This window comes from Benincasa hispida, chromosome 1 (assembly GCF_009727055.1).
Source record: "Benincasa hispida cultivar B227 chromosome 1, ASM972705v1, whole genome shotgun sequence".
Lineage (NCBI taxonomy): Eukaryota > Viridiplantae > Streptophyta > Magnoliopsida > Cucurbitales > Cucurbitaceae > Benincasa > Benincasa hispida.
In genome coordinates, this window is record NC_052349.1 from 21,265,392 (window position 1) to 21,277,169 (window position 11,778).

The 11,778-nt window shown below is 37.6% G+C and overlaps 1 protein-coding gene across 1 annotated transcript; it reads right to left on the bottom strand.

Moving 5' to 3' along the window:
• Positions 1-1,816: 1,816 nt before the first annotated feature.
• LOC120075211 (DExH-box ATP-dependent RNA helicase DExH12-like) lies at positions 1,817-10,767 on the bottom strand. Its single transcript, XM_039028424.1, has 5 exons — positions 7,697-10,767; positions 6,106-6,495; positions 2,685-5,870; positions 2,245-2,603; positions 1,817-2,158 (listed from the first exon to the last, which is right to left on the bottom strand). The coding sequence occupies exons 1-3, from the start codon at positions 10,649-10,651 to the stop codon at positions 2,688-2,690; spliced, it is 6,528 nt and encodes a 2,175-aa protein (XP_038884352.1). The 5' UTR covers positions 10,652-10,767; the 3' UTR covers positions 1,817-2,158; positions 2,245-2,603; positions 2,685-2,687.
• Between the last annotated feature and the right edge of the window lie 1,011 nt (positions 10,768-11,778).

The window sequence follows — 11,778 nt, forward strand, 5'->3', positions numbered from 1 at the left end:
TCATATTTTTTTATATAAACATTTCAATTCTCAGGCAATTTTCAAAATAAAAACTATTTTTTTTAATTTCAAATTTCGACTTTGGTTTAGAAAATATTAGTAAAATGTAGCCAACAAGGCATATAAACCAATAGATGGATTTTTTTTTTTTTTAAAAAAAGTGATTATGAAACAAACCTTAATTATTGTTAATAGAACCTCTTTAACAAGCACGTTCATACCTTTTTTTTTTATATATACTTTCATATTAATCTTGAATAATTCGATGATTTTGATGGGAAAAAATGCTTTTAAGTTGGAGAAAAAGTACTCCCAAACATTGTCTTAAAACATTTGGATAAGAACAATAAAACAAAACTCACTTAAAAATCCTTAAAAAAAAAAAAATGAAAATTGCAACAAAGTGGATCTTTTCAATGCTTTAATCCTCGTGGTGCCGCAAAGTTTGTTTCATAGTCGGCTAAAGCCTAATAATAATGGTAATGGTGAATATGAACACAAAATATTGTAATTGTTTAAATATAATAAATTCACTCTTTGTAATTAATCATTACTTTTCTCATAATGCCGAAACACTGTCTGCCCGTCCGATTCGATTCACTTCAACTTTCAAAAGAACAAAACACATTTCCAATTTTAATATTGTCCCCTTGTTTCCCCTTTTTGGGGATTCTTCATGAATATTTACAATAATTTATGTCATATTTGTTTGTTTGTATGGTTCTTTTAACAATAGCTGCCTCTAAAAATGGTTTATCCAAGTTGTGTCGTTGCCAAACTTGTCATCATGAAATTTTGAACCATCTTTCAAACGTGTTTCTTTGTCCTTTTAATGTCTCATTTCCTTTTTTTTAATGCACTTAATTGGTCTTCTATATGAGAATTAGAGTTTTTGATTTGTTGGTAGTTAAGGATCGACAAACTTTCATCAAAACGATGTAATCTTTGCTTAATTACCTCCGCTTTGATAATAATAATATAAAAACGATTGCCTCATTAAAAAAAATAATATAGAAACGTTAAATTTTTGTTTATATATATATAGCTTAGACTTATTTTAAGCTCTCTTGTTAGAACTTCTTCCTTATAACAATTATTCTATCACATAACCTCTTAATTTGAATTTAATGATAACATATTTCCCTTTCACATAAGAGATCGTGTGATGATCTCATGTATCTCTGATTCATCCCTAGTATTCTCTTCATCATAATTATTCTATAAATGTTTTAATGGTCATTAAACTATCAGAGACGTGTTTCAGAATCTTTATGTATTTTTTTCATTTTATATATCAAGTTCTTACATTAATCATTGTTTACATATTTAAAAACTTGATTTTAAATTTTAAATCAAACAAGATCACAATGGTTTTAAAAACCAAATTAAATACTCCCATAATGGATAAAAATCAAATAATTCTTTGTGGTGGATCAAGATCTCTCTCATTTCCCCCTCGATTTTTTCATTTAAACTTTTATTCTTTGTGGTGGAACAAGATCTCTCATTTCCCCCTCGATTTTTTAGGGATTTCTAAAGAAATATTGTTATGTTGCCTCAAATGGTCCATTAACTCTCTGAATTTGGTGCCAACAGGTATCATTTCTCCTAGAACGTTATCTTTCAAACTCTCAACCAATTGATACGAGTTCGCAGGGTGACTTTTGCTAAAACTCGAGCAGTTTCTTGAAAATTTGCTTCTGATATAAAATTTTGAGTAAGTTTAGTGGCACGTGTGATAGATAATATCCATTATTTTGAAGGACCCAGGCCCAACAGAAGGGAACTAGGCTTGGAAGGCTAGTAACTACCATACTTCTCTTTAAAATAGTCTAAATTACTTGTTCAAAACCACTCCGAAACACACTTCTAATCATTCAAAATCAATTTGATGCACAATTTTTCACTTTTAAACACAATTTTCATATTATTAAACTTGATTTTGGATGATTAAAAGTTTTCTTGGAGTGATTCTGAGATAAACAAAAATGATATTAACCAATGAATTTCTGAAACAAGTTCTCAGTATCTGTGTAGGTTCAAACAAAGATGTTAAAGTTAATATGTGAAAAATAGATGAATTACACAGCCACTCACTCAAGCCATGGCTGCAGGGGAACATCACCTTTGTACTCGCCTGATAGCCTCGACCAATTTACTGAAAGAATAATGAACACATTAAGAGAAGGCCACAGTGTGTAAAATAGGCCAAAAAGAGTTTCAACACAAAAATTATCCAGATACCTTGTTGAATGAATCAGAATCAGGCCTTGAGTAGGGCGTGCCTCAAAGTTTGAAGTTTCATACGATTAATAACATCTAAGTCACAAAAACTGAAACAGACCCATAAAGTTGGGTTCTAATGCGCTAGTCAGTAGGCAGTGGCATACATTCATAACTACTATCTATCAAGTATACAAGTTTAAGATACCACTGCATCTTTAACATGTGAAAATTATATGTGAAAACTAGATGAATTACATAGCCACTCACTCAAGCCATGACTGCAGGGGACCATCGCCTTTGTACTCATCTATAGCCTCGATAAATTTCCTGAAAGATAGCCTCGATAAATTTCCTGAAAGATAGCCTCGATCAATTTCCTGAAAGAATAATTTAGAAAGCGTTAAGAAAAGGCCATCAGTGTGTATCACAGGTGTAAAAGAGTGTGTGATTTAAGATACCAGCTACTCTTCTTCATCAAATGCAGCTGCATCTTTAACATCCACTGTGAAACTATATTCCTGGTCGCAGCCCAAGTATGAGTCACACATGAAATAAAGGGTGTACGATTTCTTTCCGGTATCTGGAGGTGCAGTGAAATCAAGCTTGACCTTTGCCTTCCTTTGAAGAGAGACTCTTTTAATCGCCAGTAGCTGGTTACTCTTTGTGTCGCCAACAACAAGCCACCAGCCTTCTTCTTTGGCTTTGGGATACCTCAAAGCATCCACAGGCCCGACCTCGGTCCTTCCATCAAGATCTCGCTCAAGTGTAACTTGCAGTGTTATGTTCTCCCCTGCTGCAACATTTTCACCATCCAGTACCTCATATGCCATATCGATATTTGGGAACCGATTGCAAAAGCGTGCAATATCTAACAACTGAGAATCCGACATTTGAAGTAGTTCGCGCCGTTCCTCATCCTCCATTTCCACCAGGTCAAATATTGTCTCTATGTTCTTTCCAGGGTTCTCTTGGCATCTCTTGGCTAGCTCCTTTGTGAAATGTGGTAGCTGAAGAAGCATGGAATCCCGCTCCCACAAGCCTTGGGTTACCATCTGGCTAACTTCCATTGCAAGAAGGGCAAGGCTCAGCCAACCATTGCTTGAAATAACATCCACCATTGCCTGCAGCAACCTACTGGCTGAAATTACTACCTCCCGTTGATCCAACGCTAAGTTACCACCGACGGATTGCCTCGAGAAATGAGCCTGCAGCAAAGCATTTGCTTTGACATGTGGGTCTGTGCATTTTGGATTTTCAAAGGAAAATCGCTGATGATTAATCAATCTACGAATCAACTCTTCTTCACCCGGTCGTATTGGAAGTAATGCATACTCAGAAGCTGAAGCCAGAATCTCCAGAAGACCCTTCATCTTGGTTTTAGCAGTTAAAGACGAACTGAAACGCTCAATAGTAGTATAACTGATGTAATAATATGATGCTATCATACCAAGATTAGATGGAGACAGGTCCATGTCATCCTCGATGCCGATGCACTTGCTTGCTTCTAAGTCACTCAACGTGTTCTCAACAAGCTCAGAAAGGTGGTCAGAAAGATGCCTATGACTGACACCTTGAAGATTATAATAATTGGGATTCTGAGTAAGCCTTCTATACACAAGAGTCCACGTAATATAATCAACAGCATCCTGCTTGTTCTCAATAATTCCGGCAACAATTTCTGCATTTATATTATCATGGAGGAAATGGTGTAGGTGGCTTTCAACCGGGAAAGCTTCATATAAGAACTTCTTGTAGTATTCTTTACGGGGTGCATGACAGAGAATGACACATTTTCCAGAGTTATCAAGCAGTGGTCGACTGGCATGGCCCATCATCTGCATCAAATCAGTAACAGGGTAGTCGGTGTGAGCATTTTCTCTTCCATCATAATATTGTGTTCCCATTACTACTACCAAATGGGCTGTCAATGGAACACCCCAACACATTGAGCTGCTTATAACACAAACTTGAATCCACCCTGCTTCAAACAATTGTGTCACAACTTCTTGATCCAAGCTAGACAATCCCTCGTGCAAATAGCCAACTCCATGACGTAAAATGGTTTTCAGCATCTCATCGTGAATCTTTTCAACAAAGGGTTCAATGTCTTCAAGAGATCTCAACAAAAATGGCAGTTTCTCTCCATTGTCTGCACTTGAGTACGTCATTATATCTACTGCTGTCAGTCTGACATGCTTTCTCGTGGGAACAAAGACAATAGCAGGCTTTCCATTCTTTGCATGCTGAACAATAGCAGTGTATGTTGGCTTAGTCATTGCCTGCATTCGAGCTTCAAAATTAGCTATATCCACCCCCTGAATATGAATCTCCAAAGGAACAGGACGAACACCCGGGGGGAAATTGAAGAGACCATGAGAAGTAGCCCCTATCCAATCCCCGATATCTTTTGCATTTGCAAGAGAAGTAGAAAGGGCCACAATTCGAATCTTGTTCTCAATCTGACTAGCAATATATCTCATCCTCGAAACAATCACCTCCAATACAGGACCACCTTGACCACCAATCAAGTGAAGTTCATCAATAATAAAAAGACTGACCTGTTGAACATATTTGCGTTGCTTCCAACGACGAGATAAAGCATCCCATTTTTCTGGGGTACTAATGATTATTTGACTTTTCTCGAGAAGTTTCAAATCTGTAGCTGTTTCCCCTGTTAACTCAACAACACGGATCCCAAGCCCCTTTCCGAACTTCTTATCCCAATCCCTATAACGTTCTTTGGCAAGAGCTTCAATAGGGGCAATATAAACAGCACGTAATACATTATCCTGTCCTTTCTGATAATTCCTTAATATAGCAAACTCCGCACAGATAGTTTTTCCACTTCCAGTTGGTGCAGCAACTAAAACATTGTCATCTGTGTTGTATAGCACAGTAAAGACTTGAGTCTGAACAGGATTGAAATGCTTGAAATCTTGATAAAGAGCTTCACAAGATGGATTTCTTAATGCAGTAACAGGAAGTGGTTGCAAGTCTAATAACTCCGTTGGTGGGGGGAACTTTTCTGGTAGAATGAGGTGTCTAAAAGAGACCGGCAAAATAGTTTGTGACCCTAGCCATCTATCTGACACAACACGTATGAAATATTGTGGAGGTAGTGGTTCACATATTGGCACCGTGAAATTCAAAGTGTGGTCCTCATCAATGTACTGCTTCTTCAACAAGAAATACTCATGATGATGTATAAATTCACCATCATTATCCTCCACAAGGACCCAAAATGACTCTACATATCCATGAACCTTGTCCTCCCACTGAAAGTCTGGTGTTATTGTGAGCTCAACTCTCAGAACAGTGCGTGTAATTGGCTGAACATGTGCAGCAAGATTTAATTTTGGGAACTGATGGATGAACTTATGAAGAGTTCTTCCCATTTTGGGGGCACGTATAAGCTCACCTAGTTCCTGCGATGAGAGATCATAATACCGTTCCCAAGCCAAATCCTTCTTCTCCAGCTTCATGAGAATATCATTAGAGATACCATGGAATTGCCGAAGAGGTGTCTGGACACTCCACATCCTTTTACTCACCATCTTGCACAAGTTCAAGGCCTTCTCAGCAAGTTGTGCCCATCCTCGTTTCAAAACAATCTCAAAAAGAGCTCGCATAAGCCGTCCAGCACTCTGATGGAACATGAAGGAATTTATATTAATGCAAAGGAAACCAAATTAAAATAGGCCTTAACATAGGCAAATAAAATTAGTACAGACGACAAAAGAAGTTTGAAAGAGAACAAAGATTGTAAGAATCTACAAAATGAGTTCTAAATTACCATTAATAACAAAGGTTAAGCTTTAAGATTACAGTGTGATAATTCAATTTATATAAATTCACTGAATAAAAGCAAACTGAACAGACCTGAGTTATGAACACCATGTCAGATGTCAGTGACAGCCCTTCCAGCTTTAACTGAGAGATATACGCTTGCAGCAAGACATTGATCTTGGCACTGGGTTCCTCCAAGCTTTCCTTGATAGGAATTGGAACACGTTCCAACAGCTTTGCTAATTCCATTTTCTCGTCTTGTCGCACTGTTACATATTTAAATTCCTCACTCAATGAGAACAATCGACATAGTTCAATATCTCCCATCATTGGCTTCAAATGCTCATTGTAAGTGGATATTGTTCCATGTGTTATATAGTAGTAGCTAGCAATGCGACCCAAGTCCGTAACTTGAAAATACCCACTTTTCCGGTCATACTTAACCAGATTATTTTTATCCAAAATTGTAGCAGCTGAATGAATCTGCAAACATAGAGTATCATCATAATGAGAAAAACGAAAGTATCATATCATAAAACCACTATATAAAAACAACAATCATCATTATCAGCCACACAATCAATATGCTACACACGAGCTGTAATTTCAGACATGATTGTAAGGCAACACAAATTTTTCTGGACAGTTCTATGCACAAGGAAATATAAAACTCTTTGCCTCAATGAGGTCGGAGAGGAATAGAAGGATATCTTTAATTGATATTACAAGGTCTGTTCTAGCCTCTAGGTAAGTTTCTCTCTTAAAATTTTGTCTATTCCCCTTTGCCAAAGTACAACCTCTCATTGCTTTCCTTTCCTCGAGTACAGTATTGTACCAGCCATTATTTTTAAAAGAAACAAACTCGCGTTTCTTTTTATTTATTTATTTTTTTTCTGAACATGAAACTCAATAATTTGATAGAAGCTAGAGAAGGCAAAAGCTCCAAACCATAAGAGTTTACACAAAACCACACCAATAGGTTTCTACAGGCTCTTTTCATACTAAACTCCCTCATCGTTACTGATCTATTTCTAATAAATATTAACAGTTTACAGCACTTAATCACTTTATAATGTCAACTTTCATCCTTTACTCTATTTGATTATTGAAGATGATAATTCATAAGGTTACTGCATCGTCCTATATATAGTTGGTAGAGGTATATTTTTATGGGTTATAGGTCCTCTAGTCTAACATCTCCTTTAGGCATTAGGTTGAGGAATAGGAGAACTATTCATGATCCATGTGATTGAGAGACCTGGAGAATCATATGCCTCTGTTCAGAGAACCGAAGCATCATACAAACTATTCACGATCCATTTACATCTTCATGGTTCAGATATTCCTATTTTCTTTTCATTCTAGACCATAGATCACGATCATTATAACCACTGGTTGGCATGTTGTCTAGCCACTTTTCTTTTTAATCTTGTTTTGGTCTTAAATTTAAGTGTTGTTTCTTTTCAAGAAAGTAAGAAAATATTTCTGAAATGATAATTTATCATCTACTATATGTGCTAAAATATTTTTCTGAAGGGTTGAATTTTGCTCATCTGACACCTAAGACCTAAGATCTCAAACACATGAGGCAACAAGAAATATTCTAGAAAAGTAACAAGCAATCCAGCAAACAACCAATATTAGACATTTTCAAGACAATAAAAATAAAGTATTTTGAACATACCAAATCAGCTCTTCTCTCTTCCAATGTTATATCCCTTGTAGGAGCATCAGCTGCTAGTCCATAAAGGGTGGGATTCCTTAGCATACGAACATACAAGTAAGTATATCCAAGCCAATTACACGCTTCTCTTGCATTTTGAACAGTTCCAAGAACAATTTCTGCATTTAATTGATCAGCCAATTTGGACACAAACTGACTTTCAATTGGTAGCTGTTGGTTCATTAGTGAAAGATAATACTGTAATTCACTATGTCCTGTGATGATTATTCCCTCTCCATTAGAATCAAATTGTGGTCTTCCTGCACGACCCAGCATCTGCATAACATCTAGAGGACTTAACTCAGTCCATGCTCCTTTCTCTGGATTGTAAATCTGGGTTCCCTTGATAATGACACAATGAGCTGGCAAATTCACACCCCATGCAAGAGTAGCCGTTGAAACCAAAACTTGAATATGACCATCAGCAAAAAGATCCTCAACAAGTTGGCGATCAACCCTTGTCATCCCAGCATGATGAATTGCAAAACCATAGGGTAGAAGGTCTTTGAGATCATTACTTTTAACTAAATCAGTATGAGTGTGAAGAATCTCACGGCTAGCACTGTCCTCCTTCAAGAACTTGCTGAGTGTATCATTGGCAAGCGCAGAATCTCGTATCGCACGAGCTGTTTTGGATGTTTCTTTTCTTGAATGTACAAAAATAAGAACCTGATGTTTTCCTGCAACTGCCATTACCTTCTCATAACAGAGATCATTCATCAACTGGAACCTCTGCAACGGCTTCTTCACCGTTATTCCAATGTATTGTTGAGAGAGCGGGACGGGTCTATAGCTATTGTCAAAATGGAACAGCCCTTTCTTCGGATCAACTCGCAAAAATAATGCTACATCTTCATAATTAGGGAGTGTGGCTGATAATCCCACCAAGCGGATATGCTCCTTCGTGGTCTCAATTTGCCTCACAGTTCTGGCGACAATGCTTTCAAGCACAGGACCTCTGTTATCATGAAGAAGATGAATCTCATCAATAATCAAAAGCTTTACAAGTTGTGTGTATGTGCGATCACCTGACTTCCTAGTAATGATATCCCACTTCTCAGGAGTTGTAACAATAATTTGAGTCTCATCAATCTGTTGACGGGTCAATGTCTGATCTCCACTAAGTTCCCGTACTTTGACACCATAGTCCTGCAAGCGATTAGATAGATTGCCAACAACTTCAGCAACAAGGGCTTTCATAGGTGCAACATATACAATCTTATAATCATTGTGGTTGTACGAACCATCTGGATTTGTGTGCAGAGCGATCTGCTGTAGTATAGTGAGGACTGCAACGTTGGTTTTCCCGGCACCAGTGGGGGCACACAAAAGAACATTATCGGCTTTAAAGAGGGCAGTCTCGTAGACTCTACTCTGCACCCTATTTAACTGAGTCATTCCCTTAAAAGCTGGTTGTGCCCAATCTGGCATTGAAGCAATTTTAACAAATTTCTCATCGCTATCAAAAGGTTTTGGCTTCAGTGCAGGTACATGAATCTCTTCGTATCCCTTACCGAGATGCCTGTATGATCCATCAGGAAGTACACACTTGTTGTTTGCCATCAAAAGACTACCTTGTTGAAATGCAATATTGTCAAGATCAAGCAATTGGCTCTGTCCACTCAACCCCCCGTTGTCCATATCTCTCTCAACGGGCTCCCTCCTTCCCCTTTCTGCATCCCCTCCACTCTCATCCTTCAATCGACGAGCCTCTTCTCTGATACTCTTCTCTAAATTCTTTTGTCGTTCTTTTGCTGTTGCTCTAGTGGCATGCAGCTGCTCGAGGATTGCAGCTAAATCTGGACCCAAATGCATCATTTCCTCCTCAATTTTCTTTCTCTCCTCTTGGTCTTCAGATCTAGCCAAACGGGTGCACCATACAACCTTCAACCGATTCCGTAGAAGGAATTTTACAAGACTGAATTTTTCAAACTGGAGATGCACCAACAACTTGGTCTCAATTTCCCGGTCGTCACCCTCAGCCAGTATCTTTAGTACCTCTTCTGCAAGCTTCTGGCATTGCTGTGGATCAATTTGTTGCTCGTAAGCCTGAGAGATTTTCCTCTGGAGCCAGTAAGCATCAATATCCTGAACATTAAGGTTCATACCTCCGTCATTTTCCTGCAAGTCATCGTCATCAATTCCCCCATCCATCTGCATAGCGCCAGAACCATTAGGCTCTACCACATCATCCTCATCTTCTTCGTCCTCCTGGACCATGTCGAGATCGCTCTCTTCCTCCTCTTCATTCTCCTCAAATTCAACAGCAACACCTATATCGTCATCAAGAGCACCATCACCATTAGCAGAAGCAGGCCCAGCCACATCGCTCCCATCTTGATAATCGGTAATAAGCCTCCCAATGGAGGCCAACTGATCGAATACATGGTTTGGAATAGGATTCAGTAACTTCTCAATTTCCTTTTTCTTGTCTGGGTTCTTGAATGAATCATTTTTCAAAACCGCCAAAATCTCATCCGCTGCACCGCTCACTATGCTCAAAGGTTGCCCACCCAATTGTTGTTGAATGACACTGAGCATCGCCTCGTAAGCCGCTCTGGTCTCCTTAGTCTTAGGCATGTAAACACCTTCTTCAGTAGAAGTAAGAACACTTTCTTCCTGAAGACGACGGCGCTTGCCTTGCCTACTAGGCGGAGGCTCCGCAAGAGGATCGATCTCTTTCTTCTTCCTCTTGGATTTCTTAAGTTTCTCATCCAATTCAGGTGGTCTTCCTCTGTAAGCTCTGTCACCAAAGCTTTTGGGGTCAATTTTTCCCCAAAGAGACTCGGGCTCGCCGGTGGGTTCATGAGTGTCACGAGGACGAGAATCGGTTGTGAGAACCAAACTGGAGTTGGCTCGGTACTCGTATTGCTTGAAACGGGCGTGCGCTTCAGCACCACCACCCAAATGCGCCATGATAGAAGTCGAAGGTTGCAGAAACTAGAGAGCTGAAAGAAGAAACTAGGGTTTAGAAGAAGAAACCCTTCACCGTCTTTCCTCTTCACTCACGGTCTCATCTAGTTTTGTAGATATTTGACTTAAGGCAAAAATGCATTTTTTTATTTTTTTAAGTTTACTTTTTATTTGATTCTACGTTGCAGACTATATTTTGGAAGTTACAATGAAATGTAAATTTTATTCAATTTAGTTTTTAAAATTTTTAATCTCTAACTTTTCACTAAATATTAATTTTTCATCTTTATTAGTAATGGTTACGATGGTTAGTTAATTTAAAATAATTATAATTAATTAAGTTTCATTAATTTTATCACCATTTAAATTAAATTTAAATTTTTACTTCATATTTATTTATAATTAATTAAACCACGGATAGTAGATGGCCACTAGTATATATTAATTAAATGAATGATATTAATGATATTGGTGATATGACTTAGATAAATACCAGAGATAGTCCTATAGACCTCTCCTTTATAGACTTTTATCAGTTATAGTTTTAAATGTTAATCTTTAAAAGATGTTAGTTTCCTTTTAAAAATCGATAAAAGTCTATAATTGATATCCACTAATAGTCTTATCTACAATAAATATGACTTATTATAGCTCTTGGACATAGTCATTTTAAAAATAGGCTATAGAAATTCTTTTTAAAAAAGGAAAAATGTTAAAAATCAAATTTTGGGGGTGTGTTTAAAATTTTGTAGTTATCCGCCCAAACACGCAAAATTTTGGGGGTCACGTGCTTCACCCCTTCTTCAAACACACAAAACCCATATTTTCTTTTTCTCTATTTCTCTTCTTTCCTTTCTTCGTTTCTCCACACAAAATCTCAATCTTCTTTCTCTCAAATCTCAACCCTTATTTTCTCAAATCACAACTTTCAGCACTTGAAACTCATATCGTTCTCATTCCTCTCTTTATCATTCTCAACTCTACACGATACCCTAAAATGTGTGTCCACATTCTACTGACGGCTGATTTTCCATCGTCTCCGTAGGTTGCAACAACTTTATGAGTGTGATTTTCCTCTCTTTACTCATCCATAGATCCATTTTTATTTCCTTTTTATTTGATTTTGGATT